Source organism: Carcharodon carcharias, chromosome 17, assembly GCF_017639515.1.
Source record: "Carcharodon carcharias isolate sCarCar2 chromosome 17, sCarCar2.pri, whole genome shotgun sequence".
NCBI lineage: Eukaryota > Metazoa > Chordata > Chondrichthyes > Lamniformes > Lamnidae > Carcharodon > Carcharodon carcharias.
In genome coordinates this window covers 61,885,170-61,910,226 of record NC_054483.1, presented here as the reverse complement: position 1 = coordinate 61,910,226, position 25,057 = coordinate 61,885,170, and the positions used below count along the sequence as shown (strand labels likewise).

The 25,057-nt window shown below is 39.6% G+C and overlaps 1 protein-coding gene across 3 annotated transcripts in view; it reads left to right on the top strand.

Annotated features, from left to right (window-relative positions):
* The window catches only part of kif20bb (kinesin family member 20Bb), a 130,714-nt gene extending 105,911 nt beyond the window's left edge, over window positions 1–24,803 (top strand). For 2 of the 3 annotated variants that reach the window (XM_041210552.1, XM_041210553.1), the window contains exons 23-34: window positions 1,133–1,270; window positions 1,776–1,872; window positions 2,683–2,808; window positions 3,947–4,098; window positions 6,338–6,493; window positions 7,981–8,157; window positions 8,570–8,767; window positions 9,913–9,981; window positions 14,003–14,107; window positions 18,642–18,777; window positions 23,792–23,934; window positions 24,541–24,803. In XM_041210552.1, the coding sequence (XP_041066486.1) occupies window positions 1,133–1,270; window positions 1,776–1,872; window positions 2,683–2,808; window positions 3,947–4,098; window positions 6,338–6,493; window positions 7,981–8,157; window positions 8,570–8,767; window positions 9,913–9,981; window positions 14,003–14,107; window positions 18,642–18,777; window positions 23,792–23,934; window positions 24,541–24,624 (1,581 nt within the window). In that variant the 3' untranslated portion in view covers window positions 24,625–24,803. The remainder of the gene's footprint in view (window positions 1–1,132; window positions 1,271–1,775; window positions 1,873–2,682; window positions 2,809–3,946; window positions 4,099–6,337; window positions 6,494–7,980; window positions 8,158–8,569; window positions 8,768–9,912; window positions 9,982–14,002; window positions 14,108–18,641; window positions 18,778–23,791; window positions 23,935–24,540) is intronic. The other variant, XM_041210554.1, reaches the window with a different exon arrangement.
* Window positions 24,804–25,057: the final 254 nt, after the last annotated feature.

The window sequence follows — 25,057 nt, the reverse complement described above, 5'->3', positions numbered from 1 at the left end:
ATGGCAAAATTCTGCCTGTAGAGTTTTACAGCATGGAAAGAGGCCCTTCAGTCCATCATGTCTGCGCCGGTCATCAAGCCTCTATCTACTCTAATCCCATTTTCCAGCGCATGGCCCATAGCCTTGTATGCTATGGTGTTTCAAGTGTTTATCTAAATACTTTTTTGACCAGGTCCTCCACTGAGAGGCTGTTATGTATCTAACTGTGAGCACTGGTGCAAGGTCATGGCGGATGCCTGAGCAGACACCATCTTTTTACATTTCACATGTACCTTTTGTGACATTTTAAAGTTATGAGTTTCATGTTATTATTTTGTCTTGTCTTGCCATACCACATCAGATCATTTACAATGCTGGAAATGAATCAGTGCGTCCTTGGAGCTGTCCTATGGCTGCTAATCTCCTCCTCTGCAACTTCCAGCCATGTCCTTTAGGGCAGGCATACCTGGCTTCCTCCAGCCATTATGTGGCAGGAAGACCCCCCTCTGTGCCCTGACTGTCTAGAGGAGCACCTTCAGGAAGGTATCAATAAACCTGGGTGGCAGCCATCTGTCAGCTGCTGCCATTGCCCTACTTCCACCCTTGTCTAGCCTCCCCTTTATATACTTCTGTTTGTGCTGTTCTCCCCCCCCCACCCCACCTTAAATATGGCACCTGCGTATCAGATGGTGGGACATCCTCCACTTGCTCCGCATTAATTGGAGGCCCCCGATTAAAATTCCTTGTAATCTTCCGCCTTACGGCTTTGTAATCTGACATCAGGACTTCCTTGCTGGCGATAAAATTCCGCCCTTGGTGTCTCTCTCAGCCTCTCATTGAGATGAGGAAAAACTACAGAACACTTCTGTGTTGAAGAACTCATGTACCCTAATAATCCAAACAAGCAGTTTGTCTTCTGTATATGGAGTTATGTTCTGGTATTACACATTAGTTGTTTTCTCTTCTGACACTTGTGACCAGCACCTTTTTCACACGCACCACCTTGGTTATATAGTAACAGCGTTTAGCAGCAAATCTGAGGTTATTTCCATGTTCATATCATGTTAGCAGCTTATCCTTTTGCAAATGTTTCTTCATACTTTGGAAATATGTGAGAGATTTTAATTTACTAACATGCCTTATTGGGTTTTAGTTGTGTCATAATGAAGCAGACTTGAAAAAGAAGGTAGAAGTATTAACGATCACCTTAGATGAAAAAGATACTGCTTTAAGGAAACTGGAAAAGGATTTAGAAGAGAATAACACCCTACACAAAACGAAGGAGCAACAGGTCAGTGTGGTCCCAGAGCTTAATCTACATTAAGTAACTGATATCATTTAAATGGTCAAATATAAAAATGTTTTCAAAAACTAGCATGGAAGATTTTTTGGCCTCAGCCACTAAAAGTCAATGGGCAGAATTTTCTGCCTACCGGGCGGGCGGGCCTGACCCAACTTCCGGCAGGCGGGGAGCCAATCCCCGCCAGAGAAGCGGGCCCCGTCGCCATTTTAAGCGGGAAGTGCTATGAGCTTTCTGTGCAGGCGGGGGAGGGGGGGAGTTCCCCAAATGTGAGAGTGCACTCTTTTGCGCATGCGCACGATAGAGCACACATCTCCCTGAAGCTAAGTGTTGCTTCAGGGAGATCACTGACAGTTGTTTAAACAATAAAAATAGAAAAAAAACCCTTAACATGTCCCCCAATAATTGTGACAATGTCGCACGAGTATGTGAAATATTCTTGGCAAAGTAGCACTTGTGTTGATATATACATTACTTTAATGATGTTGATCCCTAGGGCTCAAGTGAAGATAAATCCACCCAGGAACCTTGCATCATGTTGACTGATAAAAAGGCTGAAGAAGCCGTACATCTTTTTCAAACTGCTTCCGAAGGTATTTAAAGAACTGAAGTGCAAATCAAATGTTGTTCAGATGCTTCCTGCTTTATTCAGAATGCTGAGGATATTAAATTGCTTGTAGCCTAGGGGACTGTTTGTTTGAAAGCTTGTTGATAAAATGAAGGCACATTGATAGTAATTAGGTTTGTGTTTTTACTTCATTTTTATTCAATTTAATTATTTTGCATAGCAAGTTTGCTGACTTTAAGATGGGGTTCTGGTGAATTTTGTACATATGCTAAAATTCAGATTACAGAACGTTTTAAGTGGTATTTTATAATCAATCAGCATTAAGTGAGGAGATAATCTGGAAAGTAGACCTGTTACTTTCTACATGAGTTACCGTTTTGGCTAGAAACGATGCCGTGCATGTATTTTAGAGCTACACAGTATTTTCAGGAGATTTCAAAGATTTCTTTGATAAGTGTATGCTTCTCTCTGGCTTATTGTTGCAAATCAAAGTTTTTGACTTTTGCTGATAAACTAGGCCCATTACAATATGGCAACTTTATGGATGAAAATTTATATTTTATGAAAAATTAAGAATTTTCCTCCTATGGAAACTATTGCGATTTGTTTTTAAACAATGTCTTTGTGACTCTAATTTGTTTGGATATTTACTAGCTTTAATGAAAGGGTTATATCCATCGATGTTTCATTGGTCATCCTGATATCTTCAGGTCCTCTCGCCACTGCCCAATTATCACTTTTTACTTCTAAATTTTGAAATATCTTCTCGATATTTCGACTTCAAAAGCTATTACTGTGAAATTTTTGTTGACCATCTGTTCTGATTCATGTCAAGAACTTCAGATAAAGGAGCAAATAATTCAAGATATGAAAGTTGCATTAACTGAACAAGACCAAACCCAAGCTGAGCAAGATGAAGTGCTTGAGGCCAAGTTGAAAGAGATTGAAGAATTGAATACAGGTGGTTGCACTATTACAGCTATATTGGGGATTTTTCATATTGGTAGTTGGGGCCCATCAAATAGCATGCAAAGTGGAAAATCAGTTTGTGTGGTGTTTCTTTTTTAAATTGCAACACAACCAGTAATTTGAGGGAAATAAACACAGCCCCTAACCAACAACGGAGAAAGCTGCATGCTGTTCTAGCAGTTGGATTCCTAAGTTTAACAATCGTAAACAGACGGAATGAGATGCGTGCTGTTTTTGCTGTGTAAAAGTAATTGCTATGACTCTGTTAAAATGATATTTTAAAAATAAAACTATTAGAACGCTGGGGGAGGATTTTCTCCTTGTCAGGCGGGCCCAGGAGCGGCCGCGCAACAGTCTGTCGCCCATGATTGGGCCCTGACTGCGATTTCACGCTGGCTGGCCAATTAATGGCTATTCAGCATGAACTGCGCGCTGAAACACACCAGGGGCGGGGGAGGTGGCCAGTGCGGAAGTCAGTGCATGCGTGCAGGTGTGCTCACGGAAAGGCCCTGAAGGCACAGAGCAGCATTCCACATTAAATATAAAGTTTTAAAAAATAAGGAAAATGTGTCCCCTCATGTGACTCTGTCACGTTAGCCGGGACATGTAAATGAGTTCTGAAAACTTTTATTTTATTTTTAATTAACATCGGAAACCTCATCCTGCCCATGAATGAGGTTTCCTCTAAAATTGAAAGGCTGCTTGGCCCATTCATTCACCCGCCAACCATAAGGTTGGACAGGCAGGGAACAATTCTATTTCATTAATCGATTAATGGGCTTAACAGCCCTCTTAATTGTTGGTGGGCGCGCTGCCAATTCCCACTTGTGCCCACCGACCAAAATGTCAAGCAAGTGCGCGATGACGTTGGGGCACTCACGACATCATCACATTCGTGCTTAGGCACGCGCCTGCAAGCTGAGGTGAAAATTCAGCCCCTGGTGTCGTGAGACTCTTAACAGCTGATTTGTGCCTGTATGATGTGACGTGGAAAATGCTGTATTCTGACAATAGACACTTCAGAAGATTTATAATGAGCTCATTTTATTTTGCAGTTGAATAGCAGAACTGCACATGCACACAACAGGTTAATCTGGGTTAGTTTTTTAATATATTTTTCCCCTTTTTAGAATTGGAGAAATGGATGCAGTATGCCAAAGAATTTGAGAAAAAATGTAATACACTCGAACACAACCAGTTGGTGAAAAATGCAAGTGAATGTCATAACACAAAATCAGGACAGTTTCAGAAAGAAATTGAAGTTTTAAAACAGCAGTTGGTGGTAAGTTTTCTGATCATTTGCTCAAGCAGAGTACACTTGTCTCTTGATGCAGAAGATTATGGGGTAGTTTCCATTCCAGAGACTTGAACACATGATCAAGGCTGACACTTTGCAGCATTCCCAAAGAAATGCACCAGCGTCGAAGGTGTTGTCTTCTGGGTGAGATGTTAAATTGAGGCCTTGTTTGCTCAGGCAGACATATCTATTTGAAGAAGAGTCTTCAGTATTTTGGCTGATTATTTATCCATAAGCCAACATGAACTAAAACAGAATATCTGGTTAATAGGACCTGTTTGTAGGACCTTAATGTTGCAGAATGCTGCCAACATTTCCCAGTAGTAACTGTACCTCAAAGTACTTCAATAGCTGTAAAGTGCTATGGGATGTCCTGAAGTCATGAAAGATGCTATTTCCTCGTACTTCCTCACTCACCCTTTCTACTGCCTGCCCCCGCCCCCCCCCCCTTTCTCAGATTTTTGTACAGTAATTTAAGGATATCAAGAGCTTTTTTTTACTATATCCAACTGGTTGATCTCCTTTAGCATGGTATGTTTGCAGGTGAAAGCAAGTCTTGCCTTCAGGTTAGGTGGAGCTGGCAGTTGGGAGTCATAACTGAGAGACTACAGCAGGCCACACCAGCAAGTGAATGTAATTGCAGTAAGACTCGAAGAGTTACCATTATAACTATGGATGTAGGAAATGTTAATAATAAACATTGATATTATTGAAGTAAGTTCATGCAGAGATGAGATCTTCATACTTGGAAAAGTATTGCAATTTATATGTATTTTTGGAGATTTAAAATTGGGGGCTATGGAGTATTTTTTCAATATTGGAGAGATTTTAGTGGTTAAGTTTAAAATTGACCTGAAGTGAATGTCAGAGTAAAGGACATTAGAAGTGTTTTACCATTTGTTGGAGTATATATGATAAGTATATCTGAAATAACATTATGCACATCAAAGTAATATTCTCTTTGCATTGATTCAATTACTCTAGTTTTCATCAAAAAGGACACCAAGATGTGACATTTAAAAATGAACTGCAATGCACTTAAGATAATTCATCAGAAGTCAGTTGAAACAATGTGATTAGAGTATAGCTAAGAGCCCTGAAAAAAAGATATTGGACTGTATCTTCCAAGCAGCAGCAATGATCATCAGATTGCTGCTGCACTCGTAAATTCCCCAACTCGACACTGCTGAGCATTTCTACTTGGGTCTTCTGAGCCTGCTTTCACAGAAATGCACAGCGTCCATCAGGGAATTCTGTTAGAACAGGGTAGCGTCGTGGAAAGATGACTTTTTAACAGCACTAGCTGCCGTATGGTAAGTTTAAAGGTCCAGTTTGAATGTTAGTGAAAGGGTGAGGGGCTGTGTGGATGGTCGAGGCAGGTAGTCAGGGGGGTCAGTTGTGTAGTTATCAGATGTTAGACTAGGTTTTAATCAGTCCAACACTTCCTTGGTACCAGGTAAGTACTGCGTACCTGGCCTCTGACTCTTAACTTCAAGTCAGAGGCATTCACGGAAGGTCCTATGGAGCAGGGGAATTCCCCATTTGAAGTTGTAACTTCCCAGCCGTTTCCCACATTGGTTCAGATGTCAGGGCTTTCAGAGAGTCCCAACATGCACCCTCAGTCATACATCCGGTCTCCAGCAGTCTGGAGACTGGAAGATTTGGCCCATGTGTCACAAAGGACTGGCAAGATACATGACTAGCAAAAACAGTTGTGGCTGGTGCCTCCAAGTGTAACAACTGTTATCTGGTTTGTTTAGAAGTGAAAATGAATTCCCAACTGCATTTTTGTTTATTTCACTTTTGAAATACTGTCTGGTCATTTTGATAGTATTTCCATTCAGATGGTTACAATGAGAAATGATTGAAGTTCAGTTCATTTCATATTTTTTTGAATGGCATCTTGAACATCTCAAGTGTTTAAGTTAATAAATCTAACATTTTCGTCACAAATTTTAAGGTCAATTTATGGGAATTTGTTTTTTAAAATTGAAAATTTGGCACTGTTGTCTCCTGGGCTTTTCCTGCCTGTTGGTTGAAGAATTATATAAAACTCTTTCCTATTTGTTTTACTGAATCTAAATCTTGATTTTTCTTTTGTCATGTTATTGTATACCAATATTGTGACAGTACTCATGAAATCACCATGTGGCTAGTTTGACTTGTTTTAAACATTTTAAAGTTCAGCTATGAACACTGAGTGAAACTGGATTAAATTCTTTAGGAATTAGAAGATGAACAGAAATGTAATCGGAAGAAATGGCTAAATGAGAAAATGGTTCTCATTCAGCAAGCAAAAGAAGCTGAAGATCGGCGCAATAAAGAGATGAGAAAATGGACAGAAGAAAGAGAGCATTATTCTAAATTGCAATTAGAAATGGTAAGAAAAACCTGTCAGATTTAGTCAGTTTATATGATGTTGCCAAATAAAATGTTTTTTTATCTATACAAAAGTTGGCTCCAAAGTCTGCAGTCAATATATTTTTGAAAATAGCCTCTACAACAAATTTTAATTGGTATTTTTAAATTAAAAGATATATTGAACAAAGTCTTGTATAAAATTTTGCATTTAATTTTGTTTTGTACACTATCTTCATTAGGCACTAGCCTTTGGCAAGAGTGGTAGGGAGATGTTGAATGTATTAAATCATAAACCGATTGAAATTTCCCATCTCCGATGGGCTTTCCCAGTTTCTCTTTTCCCATCTGCAAAGCATCCCTATTCCAGGAATGGTCTAAAACCATGTATTGGTCAAGCCACATTCCAGCCTGGATGGAATTTCATGGTAAAGCCATCAAGATCCTCTGGGAATCTCAAATCTCATCTAGCATTATGTTCAAAGTACTCCAGAATTTGAGTTCAGCTCCTATTGATCAACTTGGAGTATTCAACAAAGCTGTTGATGTAAGCTTGACTGCAGTGATAATCTGAGTTAACTTTAGGATCTTAGCAAGCAGCTATGTTAAGTTTTCAAGGGTCAATTTTGTTCTATACATTTGGCTCCTTTTGTTCATATAATGGCTATTCTTTCACTTGCACCTTAAACAAGGCCAAGCCAAATTGTCCTTTTTACTAGTATGTCAGCCAGGCCAGATTTGGCATCACCTAACAAAAAAGGTCTACCTAGCTTACTCAGCCAAATTGTCCTTTTTACTAGTATGTCAGCCAGGCCAGATTTGGCATCACCTAACAAAAAAGGTCTACCTAGCTTCTTTCCTCACTAAACTCTCTTCAGTACAAAGAGAGAAACCTGCGTAGGAGGGGAAAGCCTTCTTTTCCAAGAGCCACTTCAGATCTTTGATTCTGATCTCCATGTGCATTCATCTGTTGGAGATGACCACATGGTCAAGAGCAAGTTGCATTGCACTTAGATCTTTTTTTTCTGTAGACTGATGGAAATTTTTCTTAAGTGTCGGGTTGCCGTGGTGGTAGCAGTTGGGCCTGATTCAAAGTTATTAATTCAAGTTTCAACACAGTATGAGCCCATAATTTAGGTTGTTAGTTCAAAACAGTACTGAGGGATAAGGAAGTGCTGCTTTCTTTTTTGATGAAAAAAGCTTTATCTCCCTGTTAAATGTATATAAAGGATCCTATAATGCAATTTTGAAGAAGTTCTATCAGTAACCTAGCCAACAGTTATCCCTCAAACTACACCAAGAAAGAAGATTGATTGGGCATTTACCTCAATTGCTGTTGGTGGGACCTTGAAGCAAATTGGCTGTCATGTTTGCCTACATAATAGTGACTGCTAATTTGTTGGCTGGGAATATCCTGAGGACAGAAAACCCCAATATAAATGCAACTCATGTATATAACAGCCATTGTAAATATTCTAAGTAGTTTAATTTTTCTTTTTTTTGGTTAAGGAAAAACTTGCATCTGAGATAATTGAGAAGGATAAGAATCTGCAGAAATGGCGAGAAGAGCGGGACAACTTGGTAAAGGAGCTAGAAGTGAAACTTGGAAGCCTTATAACCAGCAATAAACAGAAAGATGAAGAAATAGAAAGACTCAAGGCTTCTGCAAAAGGGAACCAAGGAGAGGTGAAAAGAGAAGAGTGTGTTTGTGCATGCTCCTAGCTGGCTAAGACAAGTACTTTTTTACAAAAAGAACACTAGATATAGTGGGGGGTCGGGGGGAGAGTCTTTTTATTCTGAAAAGATTAGATCAAATGGGCTGTTGCTTTGTGATGTACAAAGCCAATATATATTAAATTGAATAGTGGGTTAGTTAAGAACCGTAAGAGGTGGATCTCACATTATAATAGGGTCTGACTTCACATTTAGAACTTGGGGATGAAAATAAAATTTATTTTGAGTAGTTTACACAGCTCCACTGAATTTTTTTCTTGAATTTTATATTTAGAATCTCTATTTTAACTTGAACATGAGTTATCTGTATGGGACTTTACTTTTTTTTTGTTTTCGAAATGCTTTTCATCTGTTCATTGACCAGTCGGAAACTGTCCTGGATTCTTCAGAGGTTTCAACAGAAAATGGAGAAAAAGCAAGTAGGTTTCCAAAACCTCAACTGGAGATTCAGTTCACACCGCTTCAACCAAACAAGATGTCAGTGAAAGAATCAAGTGGCAATTTGATCACTGTGAAAATACCCAGATCCAACAGAAAAAGAAAAAGCTCTGCACTGGAAGAGGTAACGAATCAGTGTAAAGTAGTTGCTAAGATACATTCCTACCATGCCTTCAGTTGGACTCAGGAGAGTTATTTTAATTACACTTAATTACATCCATGTGCACAGAACTCTTCTCCTTTTAGAAGATAGTGGGTTCAAGCCCCACTCCAATGACTTGAGCACACAGTTTCAGTTAACACTCCAGTGCAGAACTGAAGGGGTGTCGCACAGCCAGGGTTATTGATGCTCAGATGAAACGTTAAACCAAGACTCCATCTGCCTGAGTAAAGATCCCATGGTGCTATTTTGAAGAACTAGGGAGTTATCCCAGGTGCCCTGGCCAATATTTATTCCTCAACCAAACAGCTCGAAGTAGATTATCTGAACATCATCACATTGTTGTTTGTGGAGCATAACGGTTTACAAATTGGCTGTCAAGCATTTTGAGACTACTTGAGGTCATGAAAGGTGCGATATTAATGTAAGACTGTCTTTCTTTCCTTAATGTTTGTAAATTGCTTCCTAAAACAATAGTTTAAAATTGTGTATGAGCAAGGCCATATGTGCTTAGATTGCTTTGCATAAGAGAAATAACGGATTGGCTAAGCAGCAATGTTGGATTCCCTTCTTTGAGATGAGGGGTGGTGCTTAAGCAGTGTGAAACTGCTCTGCTTCACCACCCCAATAGTTTTGTTTTATTTACTATATGTGTGTGCGCACATATCCATGCTAGGCTGCTTTCAAATAAGGAGCCTTTATGATTTACCTGGCTCCAGGTAATTTATACCTAATGCTTATATGCACATATATTCCAAACATGTGTTTATCCATGTGGTTGTTGGGATGGTGTGCTTCATCTTGCCAAAGTGAGGATTTTATTTGCTGAAGACATGGTAGTTTTGAAGTCTATGGAAATTTATTTAATTTCATGTGTTGGTGTTTTAACCATTCTAAATATTGTAGCATTTGTTATAAGTTCTTGTATCAGTTGAGACCTTCCCCCAAATGATATAGATTGCATTTTAAAGCTTGCCTGTTTAGTATTTTAAACTTGGATATTAAATATTGCTCCAGATTTTGAATAAGGTTTTCGTTTCTACTGTATCATATTTTTGATAATATGCTTAAATATACTTTTTCCCCTCATTTTACAATTACCCTTGAAGAGTGGTATGCTGTCAGGCTGCTGGAAAAGCAATTCTACAAAGAAATCTTCAGCAGCTGGCACTTGTAAGGTACAAAATTGTGTTGCTGAAAAAAGCAATAATAATGCCTTAAGTAGTGTTTTAATTCAAAGAAAATCAATATTTGAATTATAACTCATTAATTTGGGATTATGGATTATCCATAATCCCAGTGTTCTATTTAAATAGAGGCACATGCCTGTTCAAGTCTAATACTGATAATTGTGCAATCCAAATGTGCAAAAATATTCTCCATTTACTTCTATTCCTAACTGAAGATTAATCTGAGTAAAAATCTTATTTGAGGATAATATATTCCCTTACTTGCTCAGTGTAACAAATGCGGTTAATTAATTGCATAAGGATATCGAGATCTCATTAGTCAAATAATTACATGCTAAATCCAGCTAACTCCATAAGGAAGTGGAAGACAACTGCAGCAATTTTGGACACATTTTTAAAAATCATCAACCTTGGTCATTGAACAATTGCATATAACTGCAGTTTGCTGTGTTGTGTGTTTGATTTGGAAAATATTCTTCCCTTTTTTTCCTGATGGTGCTGATTGCTACTTGTGGACGGTTCTGTGGGCATCAATAACACAACGGCTATTCTGCCTAAGTAGCTATGTGAAGCCATATTATTCAACTATAAAGGGCAGTTTATCCAAGTCTGAGTCTGCTCTTGCCTGAAATTCAGAGCTGCATAGCTTAGTCATCCTGTCCTGTTGGGGCAGAGAGTCCAATTGTAGTATTTCAATTGCTTCTCCATGGGAATAGATTCAATTCCACGTTCCTTCCTTTATTCATTTTCTTTGATAGCTTTAACTATAGAAATTTTTCAAACTCCATCTTGAAAATTTTGATTTTCTATTTACAGCCTTTTGGGGGAAAGAGAATTTCAGTTTTCCACTGCCCTTATGTTTGAATTTCCTGATTTCACTTCAAATAACTTAGCTGTAATTTTAAAATTGTGCCCCTTTGCAATGGATTACCCCACCAAAGAAAATTATTTGTCTCTAGCCAATATGATTCTTATCATTTTAGAGACCTCAGTGAAATCACCTTTATCCTTCTAAACATTAGGAACTACAAATCCACTCTGTGTAACTTGTCCTCAAATTTAACCTTTTCAGCCCTGGTATTATGGCAAATCTGTTTTGTAACATTGCCCTGAGGTCCCATAACAAATCCTCCCTAGGATTATGATATCAGGAAGAATCCGAGAGAGATGCGTTTTTGGGACTTTTTGCATACAACTTGCAATTACCCAGAAAGTAGATCAGGGTTGCTATTTGGTTAAATTGAAAATGGTTATGGTACAAATGCCTATGAGGCATTCTTTGTATTTTATGGCCACTGTAATAAAAGTTTGTGCTTCTTAGAAAATTTAATTGATTCAGCTACAATTCTTGTGGTTTAGTATGAAAGCATCAATTTTACTCAGATGGTCTGATTAGCTCTAATTAAATAGAACACTACATACCTTTGGTTAAGGAATGTGACTGTTTCATCAAATATTCCTGTAATTCAAAAGCTAAATTTAATCAGGAGAATAAAATGTGCTTGGAAAATAATCCTTGATATTTGGAGGTATAGTCACATTGTTCCGTAGTTCCATTAACAATGTTTGTAGCTATTACAGCATTAACAAAAACCTCTTAGCACCAGACCTTTTGCACCCTGTCATTCAGTTAGAATTTGGTCACCGTACTTTCCATTATTAAAAAACACACTTTTTTTCAACTGTTTCAATTTACGTTTTTAACAAGCACTTAAGTTTTAATGTGCACTGAGTACTTTACATAATCTGCGTGTGTGGGGAGAGATGGCATTGAGGAATGACAAGACATAATTTTATTGAACATTGGATTCTTGTCAAGGGAGTCATAACAGCACAAAAGGAGGCCATTAGGCTCATCGAGTCCATACCTGCTCTCTATAGACCAATCCAGTTAATCCCCTACTCTCTCCCTGTAGCCCTGCAAGTTTTTTCCCCTCAAGTGTCCATCCAGTTTTCCTTTTGAAATAATTGATTTTCTCTGCCTTAATCATCCTTGTAGGCAATGAGTTCCATGTCATTACCATTTGCTGTGTTAAAAAAATTCTTCCTCACATTCCCTCCATAATTTTCTGTGAATCTGTGTCCACTAGTTTTGTACCATCAGCTAATGGGAACAGCATTTCCTTGCTACCTTTATCCAAACCTGTCATATTGTGCATCTTTATCAAATCTCCCCTCAACCTTCTTTGTTCCAAGGAGGACACCACCAGCTTCTCTAACCTAACCATGTAACTAAAATCCCTCATCTAAACTGACCAGAACTGGTTTCAATACTCTAGTTGTGGCTAAATCAGAGCTGCTGCCCAGTGAATATATTGTACCCTTTGAACAAACACCTGTTATGTTAAATAAATTGCAATTAAATCTGTTAGAAATTTTGATTGTGTTTTGAGCTATTTTTCCCTTTGAAATATGCTTTCCTGTAGTTCTTTTTTAGAAATTTTGATTGTGTTTTGAGCTATTTTTCCCTTTGAAATATGCTTTCCTGTAGTTCTTTTTCTCCAAGTAGTATTCTCATTTATTCAAGGGTCACCAAGCCATGGCTCATGCCATGATTTTACTATGGGGCAAAGCAAGGGGGCAGCCCCAAGTCTACTTCAACCAGAACTGGGATCAAACTGTTGGCATTACTCTGAACCTCACACCAGCAGTCTAACCAACTGAGCTAACTGGCCTCCCTTCTGTAATTCATCCATTGAAAATAATCTAATCTTTTTAGGTAATTCAAAAGCACTGAAGATTCAGCTCACTTCCCTTCCTCTTTACTTATTTAAATATATTCCTTTAAATTGTATCTCTAACTTTATACTCTTTGTGAAGGAAAGCAGAGTGACAAGGTTTGAAACAACTTTTCATGTCTGGCAATATGACAAGATGATGGAAAGCAAAGGGGGAAAAGGATATGAAAGGAGTGAGGAAAAACAGCATGTAATACTTAGGCCCTGAAAGTGGCAAAGATAAGTCATATGGTCTGAGAGGCAAAGATATTGCACATGAACAGAGAGACCTGACACTTTTTTGTAGGGAAGACACACGTGAGCAAACCAGACTTCAGGAAGAGAGTCAACCCAAATGCTAGATTTGTGAGTTGGAATCCTTATGTGCTGAAAAATTGTAGCGATTTTGAATACATGGGTTTTTTTTTTGTATTTTGCTGATTTTTTTTACATCTCTTTGTAGATGTAATCAGTTGTCTATCATGGAGTTGGTTCATAACCAACATGACCACTCAGGATCTGAAGATGTTTGTTTTGGTTGGTTTTTGCTTGGTTTTGTGATAGTTTATTCTTGGTTGCTTGGGCACAATCTGAATGGTATTTTGACATTGATTCCTGACTGGACTGTCCAGTGATGATCAGATATTTGATGTCTTGCAATAATCACTTGGCTGAGATAAAGCGCTATGGATATGCCTTAGATACAACGGGCCTGATTTTTAACTTACTCAAAATGTGCTGAGTTAATATCAAGCCAAGATTTTTAACCGCCTAGATAGGCATGTGCAGCATTAAAAAGCATTGAAAGGTTTTCACATGAGTTAAGTGATGGTAGTATTGGAGAAAATTAAGGAATTGAGTGATTATCACACAACATTAACGCTTATTGACTTAAGATCAATTTTTCTTATAGTGTTTTGATTCCAAAATGGCAAAGTTGACAGTACTATTTTTCATAGGATTAGTGTATTATTGAGAAAGAAACTTAATTCAATTGAGCGTGTGGTACTTGAGTTACAGATCTTGCACAGTCCTCAGATCCAGTAAGTTGCGAATGCTTTCAACCATTACACAATGCTAGATTACCTTCAAAGTTATGAAATTCAGAAATTTACATTTCAAAGAATAATTTAGTATAGGGATTGCAAGCCCTTAATTCCCATTCCTCACCCCACACAAGTACTCTTGTAATTCTGTTGCACATTGTTTGCTAATGCTTTTGGCATGCTTCCTAAGTAATGGAATTCATGCTTATCAGTATTTCCCCTAACTTTTCTTTTTTCTGCTCTTAGAATATTGACGACTGTGAAAACCGGAAAAATGCAATTGTTTCTAGAATGGTATGCAACAATCCTCCAACTTTCCCTACTCCCACCATGACCAGTGTTGCAGAAGAGGTTGGTCTTTCTATTGTTACCTATTAGCAAACTTGCAGAGCTTAATTCGCATTAGACTTTTAATAAGGCCTTTCATCCACTAATATGCAATTTTGTCTTCTTTTCCCCCTCTGCAACCTCGGAAAGCTAACATGTTCTAAATTAAGTCAGGCTGGTCTATAGCACTCCAGGGCACTATTGATTTGCCATAGAAAAATAGCCAATCAAATAAGTGATCTTGGGAGGGTAGATGTAGTGGTGGTGTGACAATTTTAGAAGTAGATGTACACTGTAAAGAAGTGTTTTTGCTATGGAGGTCTGTGAGCATGCTGCTCCACCCATCAGAAATTTTAAGTTTTAGCACTATGGGCACGAAATTCAGATCTGTAGAGCCACTGGATACGGTGCTTATGCAGGAGTCCCTGCTTGCATCGGAAGCCGCTGATCTAGTGGAATCATTGCATCACACTGCCTTAAGAGCTGATGTGACACTCTATCTCCAAATCTGTAAATTCAGTTAATGAATTTGCATGTCACTTGCCAAAGAACAACTGTTCAGCTCCAAAAGGAGCTGAGCACTAATATAATTTAAAGGACTTGGCATCTAACTTACAACTAAGGTGATTTTGAAAAAAAAAACTTTGAAAGTGCTCTGGGGTGTTTTTCGGTTGTGTTGTGTTGAGTTCCTGTATTTGGCAGAGTGTCATTGCATCTTTACAGGGAGAACAGAAGGTTTGGTGACTTCAAACAAGGATTGCAATAGGTGTGGGGGTTGGATTTGCCGTGCCTTTGGCTCTGCAGGGAAATGGAGCAGAGGCGTGGTCCTTGAGGGGTCCCCTGCAGAAATATGGCACCCCTCCTCGTGCATATCTTGAGCACAACATCCATGGCCCTGAAGTCTCCCTGGTGTTCTATTTTCCTTATTTTATAATTGCAGTAATGGTATTCAGCAACAGCCTCTTGTAGTTTAATGCCGTTTCTCTTATAAGAGGGACAGACTTTAAGATCAGAAGGCTGCTTGGCCCTCTTGGAAACCAGCAATGTGGGTGACACAACTTATGCTGCAATCAATAAATGAGGTAGGAACACCAAATTTGCATGCTGTTTACCTCCATCTTGATAGGTGCAGGCAGATCATGATTTGCGACCCTTGCGCTCAAAAACAGTATGGACCAATTTTTAGCCTTTTATTTTGTGCATTTTGGAATGCAGACTTTCATATATACAGAAATATTTTCTGATGTTTATACCACTTTGTATGAGGGAATATAGCCCACTGAACTATATAGCGGGGTCAACCATGTATGTTGTAATATTTTAAAATGATGTACTTTTTATACCTCATACCTTTTTCTAGTAGTAGTATACTCAGACTTTTTACTGCACACACATTAACACATATATACAGTTTCTATATTTTGATCTTAATCACTGGAAATATGATATAGTATAAAATACAGTTCTTCATAATAACTGACCAGAACCTTACAGCCTTCATCAGAAAACAACTGCTTGTATTGTCTTGATCTTGTTGATTTGGAATGCAGACTGTACCCTCGTGTACAGCTATCACTAGTGGTTGCGTCTTTTCTCACTTTGATCCAGATTATCCAGCAAGCTAATCCCCCTGTTTTCTTTATTTCCAACACACACATTTTAGTGGCAAAGTATAGACAACCTCAGTCTACAAGTTTGATCTAATCCAACATTTTCAATTACTTCAATTGATCCAAAATTTTTTTTTTAAATTCTGTCTCATTGTCTAGCTGCAAGTTCCCTTAGAGGAGTCTGTCTCTCTCACTGTCTTCTTTTTTATCCATCCCCAGCAATCATCTTCTGCACTCAGTACTTTCCACTTGTTGCTAATTCCATTTACATCTATGAAATTCGATTTAGATTGCATTTTCCCAGCACTATTATTGTCCAGACCCTTTCCAAGCATGATTTACTCATATTCACAGCAAAAGGGTAGTTCTTATAAGTAGCCCTATTGTTTTCCATGAACTGAAGTGAGTGAGAGATAATGTGCCACTGGATTCATTATGGCCATTTTTCTGCAATATTATGCACCAGAGACTGCGTGGGTTCCCAACCCTGTATATTCAACACTCAGAATGGAAAATATGCTATCAGAACATATAATTCAGGCTGAAACTAAGGGAAATTTATTTTCAAACTGAATATAGAAATGCAACTTGAATAACTTAATCCAACACAGAACCTGAAGTCTTTGTATTTTTTTCAGAAACGAAATGGATATTCTGACTAATCATTGTGGTAGAGAGCTCTGAAAATGGCTAGTCAAAACAAATGAAAATTTTTGAATCGGTGTCCAAATACAATTGTCTTTTGAAAAATGAACATAATTTCTTAGTATAAAAACATAAATATGTATAAAAACAAAAAAACTGCGGATGCTGGAAATCCAAAACAAGAACAAAAACAGAATTACCTGGAAAAACTCAGCAGGTCTGGCAGCATCGGCGGAGAAGAAAAGAGTTGACGTTTCGAGTCCTCATGACCCTTCGACAGAACTTGAGTTCGAGTCCAAGAAAGAGTTGAAATATAAGCTGGTTTAAGGTGTGTGTGTGGGGGGCGGAGAGAGAGAGAGAGAGGTGGAGTGGAGGTGTGGTTGTAGGGACAAACAAGCAGTGATAGAAGCAGATCATCAAAAGATGTCAACAACAATAGTACAAAAGAACACATAGGTGTTAAAGTTAAAGTTGGTGATATTATCTAAACGAATGTGCTAATTAAGAATGGATGGTAGGGCACTCAAGGTATAGCTCTAGTGGGGGTGGGGAGAGCATAAGAGATGTAAAAAAAAATTTTTTTTTTTATAATGGAAATAGGTGGGAAAAGGAAAATCTATATAATTTATTGGGAAAAGAAAAGAAAAGGGGGAAACAGAAAGGGGGTGGGGATGGGGAGGGAGCTCACGACCTAAAGTTGTTGAATTCAATATTCAGTCCAGATGGCTGTAAAGTGCCTAGTCGGAAGATGAGGTGTTGTTCCTCCAGTTTGCGTTGGGCTTCACTGGAACAATGCAGCAAGCCAAGGACAGACATGTGGGCAAGAGAGCAGGGTGGAGTGTTAAAATGTCAAGCGACAGGGAGGTTTGGGTCATTCTTGCGGACAGACCGCAGGTGTTCTGCAAAGCGGTCGCCCAGTTTACGTTTGGTCTTTCCAATGTACAGGAGACCACATTGGGAGCAACGAATGCAGTAGACTAAATTGGGGGAAATGCAAGTGAAATGCTGCTTCACTTGAAAGGAGTGTTTGGGTCCTTGGACGGTGAGGAGAGAGGAAGTGAAGGGGCAGGTGTTGCGTCTTTTGCGTGGGCATGGGGTGGTGCCATAGGAGGGGGTTGAGGAGTAGGGGGTGATGGAGGAGTGGACCAGGGTGTCCCGGAGGGAGCGATCCCTACGGAATGCCGATAGTGGGGGTAAAGGGAAGATGTGTTTGGTGGTGGCATCATGCTGGAGTTGCGGAAATGGAGGAGGATGATCCTTTGAATGCGGAGGCTGGTGGGGTGATAAGTGAGGACAAGGGGGACCCTATCATGTTTCTGGGAGGGAGGAGAAGGCGTGAGGGCGGATGTGCGGGAGATGGGCCGGACACGGTTGAGGGCCCTGTCAACGACCGTGGGTGGAAAACCTCGGTTAAGGAAGAAGGAGGACATGTCAGAGGAACTGTTTTTGAAGGTAGCATCATTGGAACAGATGCGACGGAGGCGAAGGAATTGAGAGAATGGGATGGAGTCCTTACAGGAAGCGGGGTGTGAGGAGCTGTAGTCGAGATAGCTGTGGGAGTCGGTGGGTTTGTAATGGATATTGGTGGACAGTCTATCACCAGAGATTGAGACAGAGAGGTCAAGGAAGGGAAGGGAAGTGTCAGAGATGGATCACGTGAAAATGATGGAGGGGTGGAGATTGGAAGCAAAATTAATAAATTTTTCCAAGTCCCGACGAGAGCATGAAGCGGCACTGAAGTAATCATCGATGTACCGGAGAAAGAGTTGTGGAAGGGGGCCGGAGTAGGACTGGAACAAGGAATGTTCCACATACCCCATAAAGAGACAAGTTCTGTCGAAGGGTCGTGAGGACTCGAAACGTCAACTCTTTTCTTCTCCGCCGATGCTGCCAGACCTGCTGAGTTTTTCCAGGTAATTCTGTTTTTGTTTTTGTTTATAATTTCTTAGTAGTCAGGCAACCAGAATATTATTTTTTACCACTCATGGACGCAGTTGTAAGCAGCTGTCTCCTTTTTCTTGTAAGTTGGGTTGTTTTCTTGGATACCTGACTGCAGTAGAAAATCAATTCCATTTGCCTGATATATTTGTCTACATTTAAAAGACTTGGACAAGAAAAGCAACCCTATTCAAAATTATGTTCGTTTTCTCTCTTGCTCTCTCGCACACACTCTCTCTATTGTTACATGATAAAATGTTAGTTGAAGGAAAAGAGATACTGACAAACGTTGTAAACCTAAATTGACAATTCAGTAGATTTAATTTGTGTTACAACACTGTCTCAATTCAAGTTGTTTGTCTCAGAATGTAAAAGGTACAACTGATCAGCTAAGAAAACAATCCTCTGTCTCAAGTCTTGGGTCATGCCAAAAGAAAGATGGAACCCTGCAGAAAATTGGAAGCTTATTGCAAAGTTCCCCAACAATTCTACAAACCAAAGGTTAGTCCACAATTTGCATGCTAAGTTGTAGGAATATTTGTATGTAGAAACTGAAAACATAGTGAAAAAATGTTGAATACCTGCCTTTTGAACTCTGCTTGTGGCTAATGACACTGCCCAATGTAACACATGTGACTTATAGATATGAGTTTAAACTTCATTTGGCAGAGTTCTTGCCTTTGAGTCAGAAGATTCTGAATTTGACTGCCACTCTAATGCAATATTGAAGGAATACTGCATTTCCTACAGTTCTTTACTTCAAATGAGATGTTAAAATTGTGTTCTGTCTTCTGCATAATGTGGACATTTAAACATTTCATTTTGAAGAAGAGCAAGTTTTTGTTATGCCGTAGCCAACATTTCTCCTCCAGCCAATACAGTAAGTCTTCATTTAAAGTTATAGTTGCATTCCTGAAAATTGTGATTTTTAAGTGAAACAATTTAAGTGAGTCATAATAATCAATGTTAAAACCGGAGTTAGGTTTCTTCAGACATTTCTCGCCCGGAACAAAACAATGTACAAATTGAAATACTGTAGCATGCATATGAGGTACTGTGCATTCCTCGTTGAAATAACTTGCAAACTAAATTGCTAAATATAAAAGAAATACTGTTAAATTCAAATTAGATAACCCTTAACTCTTCTTAGGTAGTCCCTCAGGTGTGGAGATGACTTGCTTTCACTCTGGTTCAATGGGTTCTACGATGGCTGATAAGTCCAATGCAAGATCTGCAGACTATGCTACTGTACATATGGGTCAGGTGTTGCTGGGAGGGTCAGTTAGATGCATTGCTTGGAGGGTTTTGCACTCTCCCCCACCGCATCCCACCTCCCCCTTGACTCTGCCTCTGCATGTTCCTGACTTCTGTGACCATTGTGTTTTCGATCTAACTAGGAAGGTGGCTTGTGCTGGGGAATGAGGTGGGCCAAGTAGACTATCTGTGGGGGGAACACATGGGTAAGAGTGATCATTGTATCATAAGTTTTAGATTAATAATGAAGAACAAGGAGCATTCTAAAACAGAATTTCTAAATTGGAAGAGGGCTAACTTCAATGGGATGAGAGAGAATCTAGCCAGGGTACAATGGGACCAACGTTGATAGAAAGACAGTACAATGGGTGATCTTTCAGGAAGAGATGTTTCGGGTAGAGCCTCAATATACTCCAACAAGAGGGAAAAGTAGGGGAACCAAAGCCAGCCACTTTGGATGACAAGGGAGATGGGGAAAAAAAAGCAAGTGATATATTTTCTATTGTATGATGCATGTCAGGTGAATTTTTCTTGAACTAGGCCAAATACAATAAGTTGAGAGGGGAACTGATGAAGAAGTTAAGACTGGCAAAGAAAGAATATGAGAATACAATGGCAGTCAACATAAAAGGTAGCCGAAGCATTGTCTAAGGGCATGTAAATAGGAAATGAGTAGTAAAAGGCAGAGTGGGGCCTATTAGTGACAAAGAGGGTGATATCTACTTAGATGCACATGACACGGCTAGAATACTCAATGAGTACTTTATCGGTGTTTACTAAGGAAGAGGACGCTGACAAAATATTGGTAGAACCAAAGATGATAGAAGTAATGGATAGGATGAAATTTGATGGGCAAGACATATAGGAAAGGCTGTCTATACTTGGGGCAGCATTTTCCCAGCAGGGTGTGGGGCCTGCTTGCTGATGCATAAAATGACGCACGGTGACGTCGGGCGTGTGTCCCGACGTCACCGCACGTCATTTAGATTTTCAGTTTGGCGGGCGTGCAGCCAAGTCAAACTGTCAAAGACCTATTAAGGCCATCTAAAACCTAATTAACTTAATGTAATGAGCTGCCCATCCAACCTTAAGGTTGGTGGGCAGGTGAAGAGCCCAGGCGGCCTTCGCATTTTTCATGAAACCTCATCCACAGGCGGGATGAGATTTCATGAACTGTTTTAAAATCTAACAAAAATTTATACATTTATTCTTTGACGTGCCTCAGCTCATGTGATAGTGTCACATGAGGGGACGTTTTAAAAGTTTAAAAATCCTTTATTTAAAAGGTTAACACTGAAATAAACCTCCCTGAGGCATGGAGATCTCTGCGTGCGAAAGAGCACAGGGAACCACTCAGGGAATCCCACCCCTCCCCGCCCACACAGGGAGCGCTCAGCGCTTCTGGGCAAGCGTCCCGCTTGGTGAGCCTTAATTGGCCTGCCCACTTAAAATGGCGGTGCAGACCTGATCAGGGACGCTGATCGGATTCACGCCCGCCCCCGCACAACCCCCACAATGGGGGAAATTTCTGGCTTGGGAGTGGATAAGTTGCCTGGTCCAGATTAGCTTTCATTCCAGGTTGCTGAAGGAAGGGCGTTTGGATATGGTGGAAAGGCTCGCTATAATATTCCAAACTCCCCTAGATATGGGGGAGGTGTCAGACTTTTGAAAAGTGGCAAATGTGATGCCCTTTTGTAAAGACAGTACTAATAACTATAGGCCAGGCAATTTAACAATTTAACATCAGTGGTGGGTAAAGTTTTAGAAACAATAAAGGAAAAAATTAATAAGCATTTGAGTTAATTGAGAGCCAGCACAGATTTGTAAAAGGCAATCATGCTTGACTAATCTGGTTGAATTTTTGATGTTATCTATAAGGATTTTAAGAAAGCATTTGACAAAGTACTGCATGAAAGGCTGATTACCAAATTTGAGGCTCATGGAATAGTAGTCAGCGACAGCATGGATTTAAAAATTTGGCTTGTGGACGGAAAACAGCATAGATCTTTGAAGGTGGCAGGACATATTGAGAGTATTTAGCAAAGCATATGGGATTTTGGGCTTCACAAGCTGAAGTATAAAGTACAAAAGTTGGGAAGTTATATTGAAATTTTATAGTGCTCTTTTAGGCCACATCCAGAGTACTGTGTCCAGTTCTGGTCACCACACTTAGGAAGGATGTGAGGATCCTTGAGAGGATGCAGAAGAGATTTCCCAGAATGGTTCTAAGGATAAAGGAATTTAGCTGGAAGGTTAGGTTGGGGAAGCTGAGGTTGTTCTCCTTTGAGCAAAGGAATTTGAGTAGAGATTTGATAGAGGTGCACAAGAATATGATAGGTATTGATAAAGTCGACAAAGAAAAGCTGGTGCCATTAGCTGATAATGCAAGAACCAGAGGGGACAGATTTAAGATTTTGGGCAAGAGCAGAGAGGGATGTGAAGAAGAACAATTTTGTGTAACGAGTGTTAATGACCTAGAAGTCACCCCTGTAGGGGTTGTGGAAGTGAAAGTAATCAATGATTTTAAAAGGAGGTTGGATGGGCACTTGAAGGAAATAAACTTGGGAGGCAACAGGGATGGTTTGGAGGATTGCGGCTGACTGGATTGCTGTACCAAGAGTGGCAGGCTCGATTGGCTGAAGTGCTGCTACATTGCTGTAATGACTCTGGGATGAACGTTCAAGTCTCACCAGAGGCAGGGACTGAGGTTGGTGGGGAATGAAAATAGCGCTAGTGTGTTTTCACCAAGGTGGGGGTTGTGAGGTCCAGAGATCCTGATCCATTAACTACAGCAATTAAAATTATTACCACTCATTGAAAGTTTGCTGAGGGGTGTGAACTTGGGGCACACAGGCAGCATGTGCTGGCTGGGGCAGACATGGGTTTAGCCAATCATGACCAGCCTATGAAATTCCCATGAAAGGGTGAGTGCCCAGAGGGGGGACTTGACCATTGGCACACAGGTGCCATGGGGTCAGTGCAGGTTGCTGGGAGAGTGATCTGTAAATGTTTCAGCAGTGCAGAGAGTCATCACAATGTTGGCATTGCAGGGCTAGAAGAGGAGGGGACAAGGCTGCCAAGCACAAATGAAGGGTTTGGGGGTGGTGGGGGTGGGGGGGGGGTGTCATGGGGGGGCAGGGAGGAAGGTTGGTGAGCTGGGGGTGGGGCATGATTCCCACATGTGGAAAATCCAATCTCAGCAGGGTTGTTTGAACTCCATGCTAAGTTCAAACAGACCCCATTTTCACTGGAGCAAGAGTCTTATCCAATATCTTATGTGGGAGTTGCAAATCTTTAAAGAAGGCTCTTGAAGAATGGATAGGTCTTTAGAACTGTCAATATTAGCTGTCTTTGTGGGCTTAAGAGTGCAAGTCTGTTCATTTGATAAGGGATTAAGTACTTAAGGGGAGTTAAAAGCATTGAATGGGCTTTCATGAATGGAATTTTTTTTATATCATGAACTCAGTAATAGATATTTAGATTCATTTTATTTCATCTCAGCATGACTCCTGAGGTCTGCCCATGGTGGATACTGGGTGAGTTGGCATGGACGGTTTAAGTGAAAAGAATGGGGGGGAGGTTGTGAATTGGCACCAAGTTGGCATAGGGGCTATATGGGACCATGGAGATGGATTAGGGGCCATGAGTTGGCATAGAGGTTTGAGGAGCCATTGGGGGTGTGTGGGGTAAGAGTTAGCATGGAAGATATGAGGGGCCATTAGGGGTGGTTGGCATGTATGGGTAATGGGTGGTGGTGAGGGCTAGAGGGCCAAATGTTTGAGAAAACAACTGGGATGAAGTCCCAGAGAACCAAGGAAACAGCCCGCTTCAGCACTCCAATGGCCACCTCCGATCTGCATCTTGGGGTGGGGGGCCCAACTCCATCCTGTCTTATGGGGTACTTTTTGCCAAGGTGAGTGCGCCAAGCTGGAAAATTTCCAGACTTGAGCTACTCACTTTGGGAGCAAAAATCCAGGTCATTGTGTGCAAAGCACTTTGAATGTTACAGTATATTGCAGACTAATAAAATAGTAGATACTGAACAGGTTGCCATGATATGGTGAATAAAAGTAGATTTTAATTCTTGGATTTCGAAGTTACTTTTGACTCCATGGATTAGTAAATATTGTATTCAGTTTAATGGCACAATTGGGGATCTGAAACTTTACCAGTTCCAGAGCTCAGCCATAAATTGTTATGCCCTTTTTTCTGATTACAGGCCTTGCACTTTATAAAACAAACAATTTACTTTTGTTTACAGCCAAAAAGTTTATGGAAACGTTAAGTTCCCCCAAGCATCTAGAAGTCGAAACTTTATGTAACAATGAAGCAAGGCCCAAAAGATCAAGAAGAAAACTGTATAAGCAAGATATATCATCACCTGTGAACTTTCCATCCCAACCTGTAAGTGCAGTATGTGGCAAACAATAAGTTACAATTTTCTGTTTTCATTTTTTTTAAGACTTTTAATACTTTTATCTTTTTAACGTGAAGTATTGAATAGTGGTATTTGGAAACTAGTACTTGCACAAGAGATATTAAATGATAGTGAAGCTGCAGTGCAGTTATGGTTAAATTTGTAACTATATCACTATTGTAGTTTTGAAAACGATTATATGGATTCAAATTGATTAGCTGAAAACACAGCTTGTGTACAAAAACATAATCATGCTTTTTTACAACTAAATGCAGAACTGTTAACTCATTATTTTCTAATACATCAAAAGAACCTAAGAATACAAATGTTAGTTACAGCTTGGTGATATTAACTGATCCAAAGCTGCAGTTGATAATATATCAGATTGTCCTTTGACCCAACTGTTAAAAGTAAAACAATATTGAAATGCTCAAAATATGTCCAGACTCTGGCACAAATGCAATGTAGTTATTGATGGAGAAAGTTATGTAATTCTAAAAATCCAATAAACTATCTTTTAAAAGAAAACTGCATTGTTGGATTTTGTACTGAATTTAATAGTTGACTTAAACAGATTTTTTTTAAATTTGCAGATAATAGAGATGAGTGAAAAAGAGAGTGATCATTCAATCATGAAGAGGCGATTACGTACAAGAACAGCTAAAATGGCAAAGTGACCTTCATCTCCAGATATATGGAGTAGTTTTATTTGTTTTTTAAACTGAAATCATTGTACTTGTACAAGAGACCTCTCATCTGTGAGACGGGATGTATATAATACGTTTAACTCTTTTGATTAAGATTGCATATGTACATATTGTAATTGCTGCACGTAAATCAATAAACTCGAATGGTAAATCAATTCTGAGCTATTAATATTTGATTTGAGGAACAATAAAGACCTAGAAAGATAATTTTAATAGAATTCAGATGATTTATGATCCTCTTGAAACTTTAAACAGCTCATTTAAAAGGTGTATTCCCTTTCAAGGCTTGAGTCGGTCATTGTCTTCTGAACCCTTCCTGGAAAGGCAGGAAGGAGCTATTAGTCTTCTGACTAAGGAGCTATTTCCGCATGGTCCCCTTCGTAACCAACTGACTATTCCACAC